This window comes from Theropithecus gelada, chromosome 20, assembly GCF_003255815.1.
Source record: "Theropithecus gelada isolate Dixy chromosome 20, Tgel_1.0, whole genome shotgun sequence".
Taxonomy (NCBI): Eukaryota; Metazoa; Chordata; class Mammalia; order Primates; family Cercopithecidae; genus Theropithecus; species Theropithecus gelada.
The window spans coordinates 15,920,393-15,935,073 of record NC_037688.1 but is presented as its reverse complement, the minus strand read 5'-3'; the positions used below and the strand labels follow the sequence as shown (position 1 = coordinate 15,935,073).

The 14,681-nt window shown below is 51.9% G+C and overlaps 2 protein-coding genes across 6 annotated transcripts in view; one reads left to right on the top strand and one right to left on the bottom strand.

Annotated features, from left to right (window-relative positions):
- The window catches only part of USB1 (U6 snRNA biogenesis phosphodiesterase 1), a 26,159-nt gene extending 16,401 nt beyond the window's left edge, over positions 1 to 9,758 (bottom strand). For 4 of the 5 annotated variants that reach the window (XM_025370343.1, XM_025370345.1, XM_025370346.1 and 1 more), the window contains exons 1-2: positions 7,756 to 7,963; positions 6,706 to 6,872 (exon numbers count right to left, since the gene is read on the bottom strand). In XM_025370343.1, coding sequence (XP_025226128.1) covers positions 6,706 to 6,872; positions 7,756 to 7,853 — 265 coding nt within the window. In that variant the 5' untranslated portion in view covers positions 7,854 to 7,963. Of the gene's footprint in view, positions 1 to 6,705; positions 6,873 to 7,755; positions 7,964 to 9,650 lie in introns of those variants that run through there. The other variant, XM_025370347.1, reaches the window with a different exon arrangement.
- Positions 9,403 to 14,681, top strand: ZNF319 (zinc finger protein 319). Its single transcript, XM_025370342.1, has 2 exons — positions 9,403 to 9,841; positions 10,831 to 14,681. The coding sequence occupies exon 2, from the start codon at positions 11,089 to 11,091 to the stop codon at positions 12,835 to 12,837; it is 1,749 nt and encodes a 582-aa protein (XP_025226127.1). The 5' UTR covers positions 9,403 to 9,841; positions 10,831 to 11,088; the 3' UTR covers positions 12,838 to 14,681.

The window sequence follows — 14,681 nt, the reverse complement described above, 5'->3', positions numbered from 1 at the left end:
GCTACTCGGGAGGCTGAGACAGGAGAACCGCTTGAACCTGGGAGGCGGAGGTTGCAGTGAGCAGAGATTGCACCACTGCACTCCAGCCTAGGCGATAGAGCGAGGCTCCCTCACAAGAAAAAAAAAAAAAGAGAGAAAGTCTAAAGTCAATCATCCAAGTTTCATCTTAGGAAAGTAGAAAAAGAACAGCAAATTTAATCCAAAGTAAGCAGAAGTAAAGAAATAATTAAAATTAGAGAAGAAATCAATAAAATTGAAGACAAGAAATCAATAAAGAAAATCAATAAAACCAAAAGCTGGTTGTTTGAAAAGATTAGTAAATCGACAAGTTTCTAGCCAGGCTGAGAAAAATAGAGAGGACACACAAATTACTAAAATCAGTAATGAAAGATGGGACATCATTACAGATCCCATGAATAATAAAAGGATAATCAAATAATAGCATGAATAACTTTATGTCCACAAATTTGATAACCTAGATGAACTGGAACAATTCCTTGAAAGACCCAATCTGCAAAAACTCACAAAAGAAGAAATAATCTAAATAGGCCTAAATCTATTAAACAAATCGAACACACACACACATACACACACATATATATATATATTTTTTTGAGGCAGAGTCTCGCTCTTTTGCCCAGGATGGAGTACAGTGATACAATTTTGGCTCACTGCAACCTCTGCCTCCCAGGTTCAAGCAATTCTCCTGCCTCAGTCTCCCAAGTAGCTGGGTTTACAGGCACCTGCCACCACACCTGGCTAATTTTTTTGTATTTTTTTAGTAAAGACATGGTTTCACCATGTTGCCCAGGCTGGTCTCAAACTCCTGAGCTCAGGCGATCCACCCGCCTCAGCCTCCAGAAGTGCTGGGATGACAGGCATGAGCCACCGCACCCAGCCTGAATAAATAATTAATTACCTTCCGGCTGGGCTCTGCGGCTCACACCTGTCATCCCAGCACTTTGGGAGGCCGAGGCAGGTGGATCACCTGAGGTCAGGAGTTTGAGAACAGCCTGGCCAACATGGTGAAACACATCTTTACTAAAAGTACAAAAATTAGCCAGGCGTGGTGGTAGGTGCCTGTAATCCCAGCTACTCAGGAGGCTGAGGCAGAAGAATAGCTTGAACCTGGGAGGCAGAGTTTGCAGCGAGCCGAGATCATGCCAGTGCACTCCATCCTCGGCAACAGAGTGAGACTGTGTCTCTGGAAAAAAAATACCTTCCAGGCCCAGATGGGTTTGGTTTACTAGAGAATCCCACCGAACATTTAAGGAAAAAATTAAAACAATTATCTACAGTCTTTCAGAAGACAAAAGCAGAGAGAATACTTCCTGACTTATTCCATGAGGCCAGCTTTATCCTCATACCAAAACCAGAAAAAGACATTACAAGAAAACTACAGACCCATATCTCTCATGAACAGAGATGTAAGATTCTCAAGAAAATATTAGCAAATTGAATACAACAACCTATAAAAAGAATAATGCTCCACAACTAAATGGGATTTATCCCAGGTATTCAAAGCAGGCTCAACATTCAAAAATCAATTAATGTAATCCATCCAATCAACAGGCTAAAGGAGAAAAATCACACAATCCTATCAATAGATACAGAAAAAGTATTTGACAAAATCCAATGCCCACTCAAGATAAAAACTCCCAAAAATCTAGGAATAGAGAGGAACTTTGTCAACTTGATAGAGAATGTCTAAAAATACCTATAGCTATCTGATGGGAAACTCCAAAGCTTTCCCACTAAGATCAGGAACAAGGTAAAGATGCCTCCTCCAACTATGGCTTTTCAACTCATACTGGAAGTCCTAGCTAATGCAATAAGACAAGAAAAGGAAATAAAAGGTATACAGATAGGCAAAGAAGAAATAAGACTTTTTTTTTTCCCCCCTCCCCAAGACGGAGTCTTGCTTTGTCGCCCAGGATGGAGTGCAGTGACATAATCTCGGCTCACTGCAACCTCCACCTCCTGGGTTCAAGCAATTCTCCTGCTTCAGCCTCCTGAGTAGCTGGGATTACAGGCATGCACCACCACACTCAGCTAATTTTTGTATTTTTAGTAGAGACGGGGTTTTGCCATGTTGGCTGGGCTGGTCTTGAACTCCTGACCTTGCAATCCACCTGCCTTGGCCTCCCAAAGTGCTGGGATTACAGGTGTGAGCCACCACGTCCGGCCTGTTTTTCCTTTTTTTTTTTTTTTTTTTTTTTGAGACGAAGTTTCACTCTTGTTGTCCAGGCTGGAGTACAATGGTGCAATCTCAGCTCACCGCAACCACCGCCTTTCTTCTGCCTCAGCCTCCTGAGTAGCTGGGATTACAGGCATGCACCACCACGGCTGGCTAATTTTGTATTTTTAGTAGAAATGGGGTTTCTCCATGTTGGTCAGGCTGGTCTTGAACTCCCAACCTCAGGTTGTCTGTCTGCCTTGACCTCCCAAAGTGCTGGGATTACAGGTGTGAGCCACCATGCCCAGCGTGTTTTTCTTTATAGATGACATGATTGTCTATGGAGAAAATCCAAAAGAATTGACAAAAAAAAAAAAAAATCTTCTGGAAGTAATAAATTATATAGCAAGGTTGCAGTGTACAAAGTTAACATACAAAAGTCAATTTCTGTATATTTGCTTTCCTATACAAAAGTAAATTTCTGTATATTTGCTTTCCTATACACCAGCAACGAACAAGTAGGATTTGAAATAAAAGATACAGGGTTTACCTTAGCACCCCCACAAAATGAAATACTTAAGTATAAATCTAACAAAATAAGTATAAGATCTATATGAGGAAAACTATAAAACTCTGATGAAAGAAATCAAAGAAGAACTAAATAAGTGGAGAGATATTTCATGTTTATAGATAGAAAGATTCAATATTGTAAAGATGTCAGTTCTTCCCAACTTGATCTACAGATTCAATGCAATCCCAATCAAAATCCCAGCAAATTATTTGGTGATACTGACAAACAGATTTTAAGGTGTACATGGAGAGGCAAAAACCCAAAATAGGCCAAGTGCTGTGGCTCATCCCTGTAATCCAAGCACTTTGGGAGGCTGAGGCAAGAGGATTGCTTGAGCCCAGGAATTCAAGACCAGCTTGGGCAATATAGTGAGACCCTCTCTCTAAAAAAAGAACCTCCCTCCTTGCCCACACACAAAAAAAGCCCAGAATAGTCAACACATTACTGAAGGAGAAGAACAAACTTGGAGGACAGAAACTACCCAACTTTGAGACTTACTATGTAAAGTTACAGCAATCAAAACAGTGTGGTATTGGTGAACAAATAGATGAATGGAACAGAATTGAGAACCCAGAAACAGACCCACATCAATAGAGTCAACTGATCTTTGGCAAAGGAGCAAAAACAATACAATATGAAAAAGATAGTCTTTTCAACCAGTGGTGCTGGAATAACTGGATATCCATATATAAGAAAAGGAATCTAGACACAGAACTTCCACCTTTCACAAAAATTAACTCAAAATGGATCACAGAACTAAATGTAAAATGCAAAACTGTAAGATTCCTGAAAGATAATATAGGAGAAAAATGTAGATGATCTTGGGTTTGGTGATAACTTTTTAGATATGACACCAAAGGCAAGATCCGTGAAAGAAATAATTGATAAGCTGGACTTCATTAAACTTAAAAACTTCTGCTCTGTGAAAGACAACGTCAAGAGAATGAAAAGGCAAGCTACGGGCTGGGAAAAAAATGTATTTGCAAAAGACATATCTGATAAAGGACTATTATCGCAAATATAAAGAACTCTTAAAACTCAGTATTAATAAGCAAAAATGATTAAAAAGTGGGCAAAAGACCTTAACAGACACCTCACTGAGGAAGATACAGAGATGGCAAAAAGCATATGAAAAGATGATCTGGATCATATGTCATCAGGGAAATGCAAATTAACAGACAACAGTGACATATTACTACACACCTATTAGAATGGCTAAACTCCAGAACACTGCCAATACCAAATGCTGACGAGGATGCGGAGCAACAGGTACTTTTATTCATTGCTGATGGGAAGCAAAACGGTACAACCACTGTGGAGGACAGTTTAGTGGTTTCTTACAAAACTAAACATACTCTTATTACAAAATCCAGCAGTACATTCCTAATGTAAACTACGGACTTTAGGTGACTATGGTGCATCAATGTAGGTTCATCAATTGTGACAAATGTACCAATCTGGTGGGGGGTATTGATAAAAAGAGAGACTACACCTGTGTGGGGGTACAGGGTATAGAGGAAATCTCTGTACCTTCTGCTCAATTTTGCTGTGAATCTAAAACTGCTTTAAAAAATAAAGTCTAGGCTGGGCACCGTGGCTGATGCCTGTAATCCTAGCACCGTGGCTGATGCCTGTAATCCTAGCACTTTGGGAGGCTGAGGTGGGTGGATGGGCTGAGCTCAGGAGTTTGAGACCAGCCTGGGCAACATGGTGAAACCCCATCTCCACTAAAATACAAAAAATTAGCTGGGCATGGTGGTGCATGCCTATAGTCCCAGCTACTCAGGAGGCTGAGGCAAGAGAATCGCTTGAACCTAGGAGGCAGAGGTAGCAGTTAGCCGAGATTGTGCCACTGCACTCCAGTCTGGGTGACAGAGCAAGACTCTGTCTCAAACAAACGAAGTCTATTAAGACAAAAAATGTTTAAAAAAATGCAAAGGAAAAAGCAGGAGCCCCTGAAATTGTCACCTAAAGCAATGGTCTCCAAACTACTGTGATCACATAGCCCATTAGTAAAACAAGTTTGCATGTATACTCTAATAAATATATATTTATGAATTACAAGTGTGTGCTACTCTGTAAAATTATATGTTATAAAATGTGCACTCTCAAAAACAGAAATATAAAGAGATGAGATAAAAAGAAATACATTTAAAAGTTCTAATGATTTTCTCCTACACCCTAAAGTGTGGGATCATCTTGACCTCTCCCCTAGTGGCATATACCCCCCCTTTCAACACCAACTACCCTAGAGATAACTACTGTTAAACTTTGGTGCCTATTTCCATATGCATATACTAATTTATATATCTTATTTGTTTTAAAAAAAAAAACAGAGAGTATACCATTTAAACAGTTCTGGAACTAGTTTCTACATATAACATTACATGTTGGACATCTTTCCCCTCAGTATAGAGAGGTCAAGTTCATTATTAGAGCTCCATAGTAATCTATTAATCAGAATAGATTAGCATTTCTCTAATCAGTCTACTATTGATAGACATTTAGCATGATTCCAATTTTTCACAAAGAACACCACAATGACCACCCTTGTATGTTCACATATTATTTGTCTATTTACCAAATATGTGACTGCAGCTGCATGTCTTCTTAGCCGGGCATGGTGGCTCACGCCTGTAATCCCACCACTCTGGGAGGCCGAAGCAGGTGGATCACCTGAGGTCAGCAGCTCGAGACTAGCCTGGCCAACATGGTTAAACACCGTCTCTACTAAAAATACAAAAATTAGCCAGGGGTGGTGGCGGGCACCTGTACTCCCAGTTATTCGGGAGGTTGAGGCAGGAGAATCGCTTGAACCCAGGAGGTGGAGATTGCAGTGAGCCGAGATGGTGCCATTGCACTCCAGCTGGGTGACAAGAACGAAATTCCGTCTCAAAAAAAAAAAAAAAAAAAAAAAAAAAAAGCCAGAGTCTTCTCACACCCAGTATCCTACTCAATTTGCCCAAATCCCCTGGTGGATAGGCAGCATAGAGAATCATGTCATCCTCGGGCAGATGGGGAAATGGAGGTTTCAAGACCTAAACTTACTCTGTGTACTTTGCTAAGAACTTGACATAGATTATCTGATTTAATCTTCATGATAGTCTTAGAAGACTGGTATTACTACTCTCCCATTTTATCTATTTATTTATTTTAATTTTATTTTATTTGAGATGGAGTCTCACTCTGTCACTCAGGCTGGAGTGCAGTGGAGCGATCTTGGTACCCCACAATCTCTAACTCCCAGGGTCAAGCAATCCTCCCACCTCAGCCTCCCAAGTAGTGGGGACCACAGGCGTGTGCCACCACGCCTGGCTAATTTTTTTGTATTTTTGGTAGAGACAGGGTTTCCCCATGTTGCCCAGGCTGGTCTCAAATGCCTGGGCTCAAGTAATCTGCCTGCCTCCGCCTCTCAAAGTGCTGAGATTATGGGCGTGAGCTACCTGGTCTAGCCAGCGCTACCCCCATTTTAGATACGAAGAAACGGAAGCTCTGAGAAGTCTAGTATCTTATAAAGGGCACCCAGAGTAGTGGGCAGCGGAGTGAGGTCTGACTCTGAAGCCTGGGCATTTTCTGCCTGCCACCTGCTGATCAGAGCTAGGGGGGGATTTGAACCTTGCACACCCAGCGTATCCAGGGCCCTCTCAGAAATACAGTGCCTGCTGTGCCCTGGCATGACCTTGACACCCTGCTCCAGATTCTCCTTTGGTCACCTCCTCATGAACTGGGAGAATATTATACCCAGAGGTAATACATATTTCAGGCTATGAATTCAAAACCAAGATGACATAAAAATCCCCAATTCTTGAAACCTGCTCTTTCTCTGCTAAGTCAATGACTTTCCCACAACCAGTGTTAGAGGTTTCTGGTTTCTTCCTAGTTGGGGCCAGATTCTACCCTTCATGAGGCACTTATGGGTCTATGGGTCTTGGCCACTTTCCTTTTACACATCACTCACATGGTACATAGACGTGGGTGGCCCAGTTGCCCCGCTCGTGGGGGAAGGTGCGCACCCGTCCCCCGTGTTTTGTGCTGTCATCTTCAGGCCCCTCCTCGGTGCCCGGGAACATGTTCAGCACACTGTCAGGTACTGGAAATCTCTGCCTGGGAAGGGGGCTCTGGCCACTGCAAAAGAAAAAAAGAAAAATGGCCACATTTATCCTCTCAGCATTCTCTACCTTTGTACATACCACAAAAGTTGTAACCCCTTATATATGGTGGCTCTGAGGGTGTGTTTCCAGCCTGGTGCTGGAAGCAGCTTCTAGATAGCAAAATTGTTTCTCCAGTATTGTCTCATTGGGGTCTCCAACTCTGGGGCACGAGGTCCCCATGGGAAACAACAGGGCATACAGCAATGTGGTTCAGGGGTCACATTCCCAAGCTGGACAGGCTGGAGTGGCACTTTCTAGCTCTGTGATCTTGGGCAAGTTATGTCCCCTTTCTGGGCCTCAAATGCCTCATCTGAAGGTATATGTCTATCTGATAGAGCAATTGCGAGATCAACTGAGCTACGGCTTGTAAAGCACTCTGCAAAGATAAGGCCTAGCATTTAAGAACCTAAGCCCCAGGAAGTAAGAGAGGCCGATGGTTTTGTTCACCGCTGAATTCCCAGACCCCAGCCTGGCACTGAGTGGGTGCTCAGTGAATATTTACTGGATGAATGAAAAGGCTCTCCCTACACTTTAGCAAGTATTACTATCGCAATTGTGTTCAAATCAGGAAACGGACCTAGGATGGTACAGGGATGTGTGCCGGGCGGTAGAGTGGGCCAGCGCGGAGGCTGGACCGGAACGCAGGTCTGGCCTCCCAACTTGGCCCTAACCAGGTGGGGCCACTCTGGGGCTTTGTCTGGGGGTACCTTCTGGATCCCCCTTTCTCCATGCGTCCCCTTGTCCTTTCCCGGAGCCGCCCCGCACCCTCCCTTCCCACTCCACCCCCAGACACTCGGGTCCCGTCTGGGTCCAGGGTGAATGCGCGCGCCCTCCGGAGAGACTTCCTCACTCCTCACCGACGGTGGCTCCCGTTCCCCGGCCTGGTCTGCCTCCCGTCCTCGGACTCATCCTCGGAGCCGCTGCTGCTGTAGCCCACCAGGGGCGCCGCGCTCATGGGGCCTCATCCAAGACCACAGAGCAGGTCCACGAGCAGCCTCACCCGGCACCCGGAGTTCCGCTGTGCCGGAAGCGCCCTCCCAGGGGCGGGGCCTGGGCTGGCACCGCCTCGGGGCGGGGTCGGGAGGGGCGGAACCCGGCAGGACAGGGACCAAGATTCAGCCCACCGACTCCACGCTGCCTGCAGGCTGAGCACGCGGCTCTGGCCACCTGCAGCCTCCCGGCACCCGCTAGCCTTTGTGTACCCATTTCACAGATCGCTCAGGGCCCTCACCTTTCTGCCCGCTGCTCTTTCTGCAGCTACCTGGGACCAGACATCCCAGACACGACGGTCCCGGGTCAGCGCACTAGACCCAGCGGTAGACCCCCGCCTGCCCCAAGCCCGGCCAGGATCAGAGGTCCTGGAGCCCCCTCCTCAAACCAGCCCAAAGTCGGAGCCCGTAAGAGCCAAGTTGAGCAGTTAGGGGCGGGTCAATAGTGTAAGACCAGAGGCTCTAGGAGGCCTCTCCTCTCCTGCGCAGAGCCGGGCCGAGGGCGGTCACCGGGAGCCCCCTCCCTTAAGCCTGAGTGGGGTGGCCGGAAGCAGAGCTCCCTTCCACGGTTAGCCCAGGCGCCCAGGCCTGTCGACTCGAGAACCGTCCGGAGCACCCGGCTTGTCCGACCTGGCCCGGCCGCGGGGTCCCCGGCAGGGGGCGGCCTCGCTCCGCGCGGCCCGCTCCTCCCGCATTCGCCGCCGCCGCCCGGGATGCCGCTCCTCCCCCGGCCCCGCCTCCCTGGCCCCCGCGCCGCCCGCCCGTCCGCCCGTCTCCGCAAGGCCATCGGTCCGTCCGCCCGCCCTCCCAGCGCTCCTCGCCCCGGCCCCGCTACTCCGGCAGCGCGCGTCGCTTCCTCCGTTCCGGCCGCCGCTAGCCCGTCCCCCGCCCCCGGTCCGGCCGCCGCCGCTACGCGAGGCCGGGGATTGGCAGCGCGCGTAGGCCGCGCCGCCGCGGATGGAGCCGGAATAAAGGGGCGGCCGAGAGAGCAGCTGGTCGCCGCTCGCCCCGCGCCTGCCCTGCAGGCGGCCTGGAGCAGGTGAGCGGCGGGGCGCCCGGGGCCGCATCTGGGGGCCACCCCCGCGCCCGCCGCACCCCTTCCTCTGCAGGCCCGGCCGCCCCCCCGCGCCCCTCCGCCGCGACCCGGCGGCCTCTTGAGCTCCTGGGAGGCCCAGGCCGGGCCTCGACGCGCAGCCGCTTCCTGAGCCCGGCCTGCAGCCCTGGGGCCTTTCTCCAGCCCGGCCGCCCTCGGGGCCCGCCCTCGGGTCGCAGCGGCCGGGCCATCCCGGGCGAGGGCTGACAGGACGCAGCCCAGCTGGGCCTGCAGGCAGGGCCGGCGGGAGGTGATCGGCTTTCATTCGGTTTCTCAGGGAGGAGGAAGAGCCGGGGTGGGGCGCAGGTGGGGGGCCTCCCCTGCCTCTCCTCGCCTCCTCTCTCCCCTTTGCGGAGTGATCACAGAGGCTTCCTGGCTGCACCTTGCTGCAGGAGGGCTGGGGTGGCCAGGGGGAGCTGCAGGCCAAGCCAGGGGACACTGTCTGACAGCCATTCATGCCAGAAAAAGCAAACAAAACAGTGGGTTGGCACAACGGACCTAGAGGCGCTCAGAGAAGCCCACCTTCCCCCTCTCTGTCCCAGGAAGGCTTAGAGAACCGAGTGGTACCTGCTTGCTCAAGCAACCTGCTGCCTCCACCCAGAGCAGCCGCTCCTCTCCTCCCTCCCTTCCGGAAGATGCTGAGGATGACAGCGTTTAGCCTGACTCTTACATTTCTTTGGCAGAGCAGTTAGAGGCCAGGCTGGCCTGTGAACGCTTCTCCTTCCTTCTTCCTCTGCTCAGGAGAAAACTTACAAACTTTTAAATGTAAGAGGCAGATGAGCTGGGAACCTGGAAGTGGGTTGCATCTGACTCTGAAAGTTCCTCCCTCTCGCTGGCATTACCTTATGCTGCCACAAAGTGGTGAGTTAGAGATTTGCCTGGGCTGGGTGGGCTTTACCTTCCAACAATTACCCAGAATGTTATAGGCTTGGAGTAAGAGAATGGAGTTATCTCTAGAGAGGTGATGAGAAATGCTCTGTGGTTAGCGTGCTGCATCCTGCATTGCCAAGGCAAACCAGTGCAGTTTCTTACATTTTCCTGCAGGCCTTGACACTATGAGATTCAGAGGATTTAGGACTTTGTGTGTGTGTATGTGTGTGTGTGTGTGTGTGAGAGAGAGAGAGAGAGAGAGAGTGAGTTCTGGGAGAAAACTAGAGTGAGGAAGTTCTGCTGTGTGGACATCAAGCCTGGGTGGTTCTGTGGCCCTGTCATCTAGCCCCCATCACCTATGGGTTCTGGTCTCTGCAGGGCCACCATCCTGTCATGTGGGGAGAGAATGGGCTGTGGTCAGGGATAGTTGAGGGGGTGTGGTCAGTCCCTGATAGGTGAGGGTTTTTGAAATGGTCCTTGGTTCCATGAAGTTGTCCTAAATATCTACTGTCAGAGGCCATTTGCCACTGGGCTGTCAGACCTGGGGGGTCTGGCCTCCTCAGGTGTAAGTAGTGGTGTCCCGGATTGAGACTCAGGGTAGTGACAAAAGAGGAGCTGCGGGCCTCAAGGAGGATTCTGTATTGTAGGCAGATAACCCCAGACTCTCACCTGTGAGTCTCAGCTAAAGGGTTGGCAGGAAGCTGGAGGGGACTTGTGGAGGCTGGGATATCCTGGCCCAGGGGCGGGGCACTGAGGTGGGTGGGAGTGGAGGCCACTGCCATTTCCACTGCCTGGAGGAGCTGAGCTGGCTGCAGACCTCTCTGATCGCCTAAGAAGGGAGGAGTTCTGCAGCCCTGAGCACCTGCCTTACCCGATGCGTGGTTTGTGATGGTGTGGTGAGTGCGGGCAGGACAGGGAGAGGGCCCAGGAAACTGCTGCTTGTCCCTTCCTCAATCTCATACTTTCTCTCTTCTCTACAGAACAGATCACTGGGGAAGGCAGAGCCTCCCCGGTACTGCTGGGACCCTCCCTTGAAAAGCCCCCCATGTCCTGCAGGCAGAGCCTTGTAGTTTGTTCGCTTGGTTACTGACTCGGGCTGTGTGACCAGCTCCTCTTCTGTGCCTTGTCTGAGGTCCTTGTCCATCTCTGTGATCGGGCAGCTTCTCTCTCTGGATTGGGTCACGTGAAGCGGGAAACTGAAGCCATTACTCTCCAAACCCTGTTTCATCTTCCCAAGCATGTCAGAAAGCTGGCAACAGCCGCCACAGACGCAGCCACAGCAGCCACAGCCACCGCAACCTCAGCACCATGCAGAGCCACCGCCAGCCCTGGCGGAGCACACACTGCCCCCGGGCACGGCGGAGAACCCCCTGGGCTGTGCCGTCTATGGCATCCTCCTGCAGCCAGACCCGGGCCTGCAGCCCCCACAACATGCGCCCCTGCAGGCAGCAGGAGAGCCAGGCCCCAAATGTGGTGTGTGTGGTCACGACCTGGCGCACCTGTCCAGTCCGCATGAGCACCAGTGTCTGGCGGGCCATGACCGCTCATTCCAGTGCACACAGTGTCTCAAAATCTTCCACCAGGCCACTGACCTGCTGGAGCACCAGTGCGTGCAGACTGAACAGAAGCCCTTTGTCTGTGGGGTCTGCAAGATGGGCTTCTCACTACTCACCTCACTGGCGCAGCACCATAGCTCCCACAGTGGCCTGGTAAAGTGTTCCATCTGTGAGAAGACCTACAAGCCAGCCGAGGCAGCGGAGCCGGCCACCACTGCCGCCCCATCGCTTCCTGCAGCACCCCCACCTTCCACTGTCACCCCTGCTGAACAGGCTGACAAGCCCTACAGCTGCCCCATCTGCCAAAAGCCCTTCAAGCACCTGTCGGAGCTCTCTCGGCATGAGCGGATCCACACCGGTGAGAAGCCCTACAAGTGCACGCTGTGTGACAAGAGCTTCAGTCAGTCGTCGCACCTGGTGCACCACAAGCGCACGCACAGCTCTGAGCGGCCCTACAAGTGCGCAGTCTGCGAGAAGACCTTCAAACACCGCTCTCACCTGGTGCGCCACATGTATGCGCACTCGGGCGAGCACCACCTGTTCCGCTGCAACGTGTGCGAGTTGCATTTCAAGGAGTCGTCGGAGCTGCTGCAGCACCCGTGCACGCCAAGCGGGGAGCGGCCCTTCCGCTGCGGTGAGTGCCAGAAGGCCTTCAAGCGGCCTTCGGACCTGCGGCAGCATGAGCGCACACACAGCGCTGAGCGGCCCTTCAAGTGCGACCTGTGCCCCATGGGCTTCAAGCAGCAGTACGCACTGATGCGGCACCGGCGCACGCACAAGACCGAGGAACCCTTCAAATGCGGCCTGTGTGAGAAGGGCTTTGGGCAGCCCAGCCACCTGCTCTACCACCAGCACGTGCACACCCTCGAGACTCTCTTCAAGTGCCCCGTGTGCCAGAAGGGCTTTGACCAGTCTGCCGAGCTGCTGCGGCACAAGTGCCTGCCCGGCGCGGCCGAGCGGCCCTTCAAGTGCCCTGTGTGCAACAAGGCCTACAAGCGGGCGTCGGCCCTGCAGAAGCACCAGCTGGCCCACTGTGCGGCGGCGGAGAAGCCCCTGCGCTGCACGCTGTGCGAACGCCGCTTCTTCTCCTCTTCTGAGTTCGTGCAGCACCGCTGCGACCCGGCCCGTGAGAAGCCACTCAAGTGCCCAGACTGCGAGAAACGCTTCAAGTACGCGTCAGACCTGCAGCGGCACCGGCGGGTACACACGGGCGAGAAGCCCTACAAGTGCCCCAACTGTGACAAGGCCTTCAAGCAGCGGGAGCATCTCAACAAGCACCAGGGCGTGCACGCCCGCGAGCAGCAGTTCAAGTGCGTATGGTGCGGGGAGCGCTTCCTAGACGTGGCCTTGTTGCAGGAGCACAGCGCGCAGCATAGTGCCGCCGCCGCCGCAGCAGAGGGCGCCTACCAGGTAGCCGCCTGCCTGCCCTGAGTCTGCGGCTGTGGCCCCTACCAGCCTGACCTGAGTCGGCGCCGTGGGCCCCGCAGGCCTCACGCAGCCTAGCTCCTCACAGCTGCCTTGCACCGAAGGCCCCACCCAGCTCGGTGTTCTGAGACCTCGGGAGTGAGGACACAGGGGTACGAGGCAGGGAGAGGGTGTGGTGCTCGTACTCCTGGCACCAGCAGGCAGTGCGGGCAGCCAGATTGCTGTGGCCCATCCTGATTCCACAAGCCTCTTTCCCATCACAAGATTCGCTTTCTTGAGAGCCATCAGCCCCCCTTATTTCCGGGGCACTGGAACCAGGTTGGAAATCAAGCGGCCTCTCCTGCCCTAAGGAGGGTGTGATGCCAGCCCAGCCTTCCCGTATCTTTCAACCTAATTAGCAGCCACATAGGTTATGAAAGCGGAGGTTCATGGTGGGGCTGGGATCCCAGAGGTGGGCTAGGTGTGAGGCATCAGTTGCTGTGTTGAGGAGAAGACCAGCTTTAAGACGTAGTCCTGGGGACTGGGAGGGCAGAGGGTGAGTCACAGCCCTCTCTGTCTGCTCTAGCCAGGGGTCATGTGTCCCCAGGTTTCTGGCAGGGGAGATGTGCAGGGTGGGTCTTGGGGCTGGGTCTGCCTGGAGACCAGTGGGCTCAGGGGGAAGGGGGGAAGCTGAGAAGTTCCTGTGACACCGTCAGCCAAGGGACAGTGCCATCCCTGGGGACAGGAGGAAAAGCAGCCTGTCTGTGCTAAGGGCAAATCCTCTGGTTTTGGAAGCGCTTCTCCCACCTTTGTAGTGCGGTTCCTAGGTGTGGTGGGGAATGTGGTGTGCTCTCAGCAGACAGAACTGCTGGTGTGAAAGGCAGGGATCGTTAGCCCACCTGAGGCTGGGAGGAAGTAGGACCAGGCCTAGGATCTCCCCAGCAGATGCGAACAAGTATCCTCCCCTGAATTGTGTGAACCAAAGCGTCAGGGGCTTGGGGCACAGCCCCAGTCAGCTCACCCCAGTCCTGCTTCAGAGCCAAGACCAGGCCAGGGTGGGGACCCCCCAGTACCCTCCCTACATCAGTGTGGCTGCTGGCCTGGACCCCAGGGGTCTGGTGCTGCCAAGATGTTCTGGACAACATCCAGCTACTTCAAAGGCCAGAGTGTCCTTTGGGTCCTCCTAGAGTCCCCCTGGGTCTCTGGCTGCCCATGAGGCTCATGGAGCAGAGGGTGTCCTGGTCATAGGGAGCAGAAGGAGCAAGTGGGTTACGGAAGCCTGTGGGGGACCTGGCGGATGGAGTTGACCAACATCGCTGGGTGGCCACGGCCCTCCTTAGGAAGCCCAGAAGGACCTTTATTATTAAATAATCATTTTTAACCCTGCTCTATCCCCTGCCCTCTTCCAGCCCCACCCCTCCCTGGTCTTGAAAGAAGACTAATCAGTGGACACACCAAGGGCCCCGAGGGGCAGGGAGATGCCACCGTGCTTCTCTGTCACCGTAAGGCTGACCAGCCAAGTCCACCTCCTCTGTCTGACTGAGTTCCTTCCTGTGGCCACAGGGAGGGGCTGGTCCTTCCCCTTGGTGCTGGCTCTCTGTCACAATGCCTCAAAAGACACAGAACCCAGGCCTACAACCGTCCCAACTGCTAATTCTTTTCCTTTCATTTTGCTTTCTGAAAGCAGTTTGTTATACTATTCATAACACTGTAGAGTTTAATTTCATGTCATTTTGGATTATATAAAAATGTGAGGATTTGGATTTTTAAAAAGAATGACTCCATTTTAGATAGCCACTTTTGATGTTAATATATAGTGAGTCCAATGTATGCTTTAGAAGTAAAGACATTGACCGTCAGAGACCAGTGCA

Coding starts and splice junctions, on each gene's coding strand:
- ZNF319 (XM_025370342.1), top strand. CDS start 11,089: ATGTCAGAAAGCTGGCAACAGCCGCCACAGACGCAGCCACAGCAGCCA.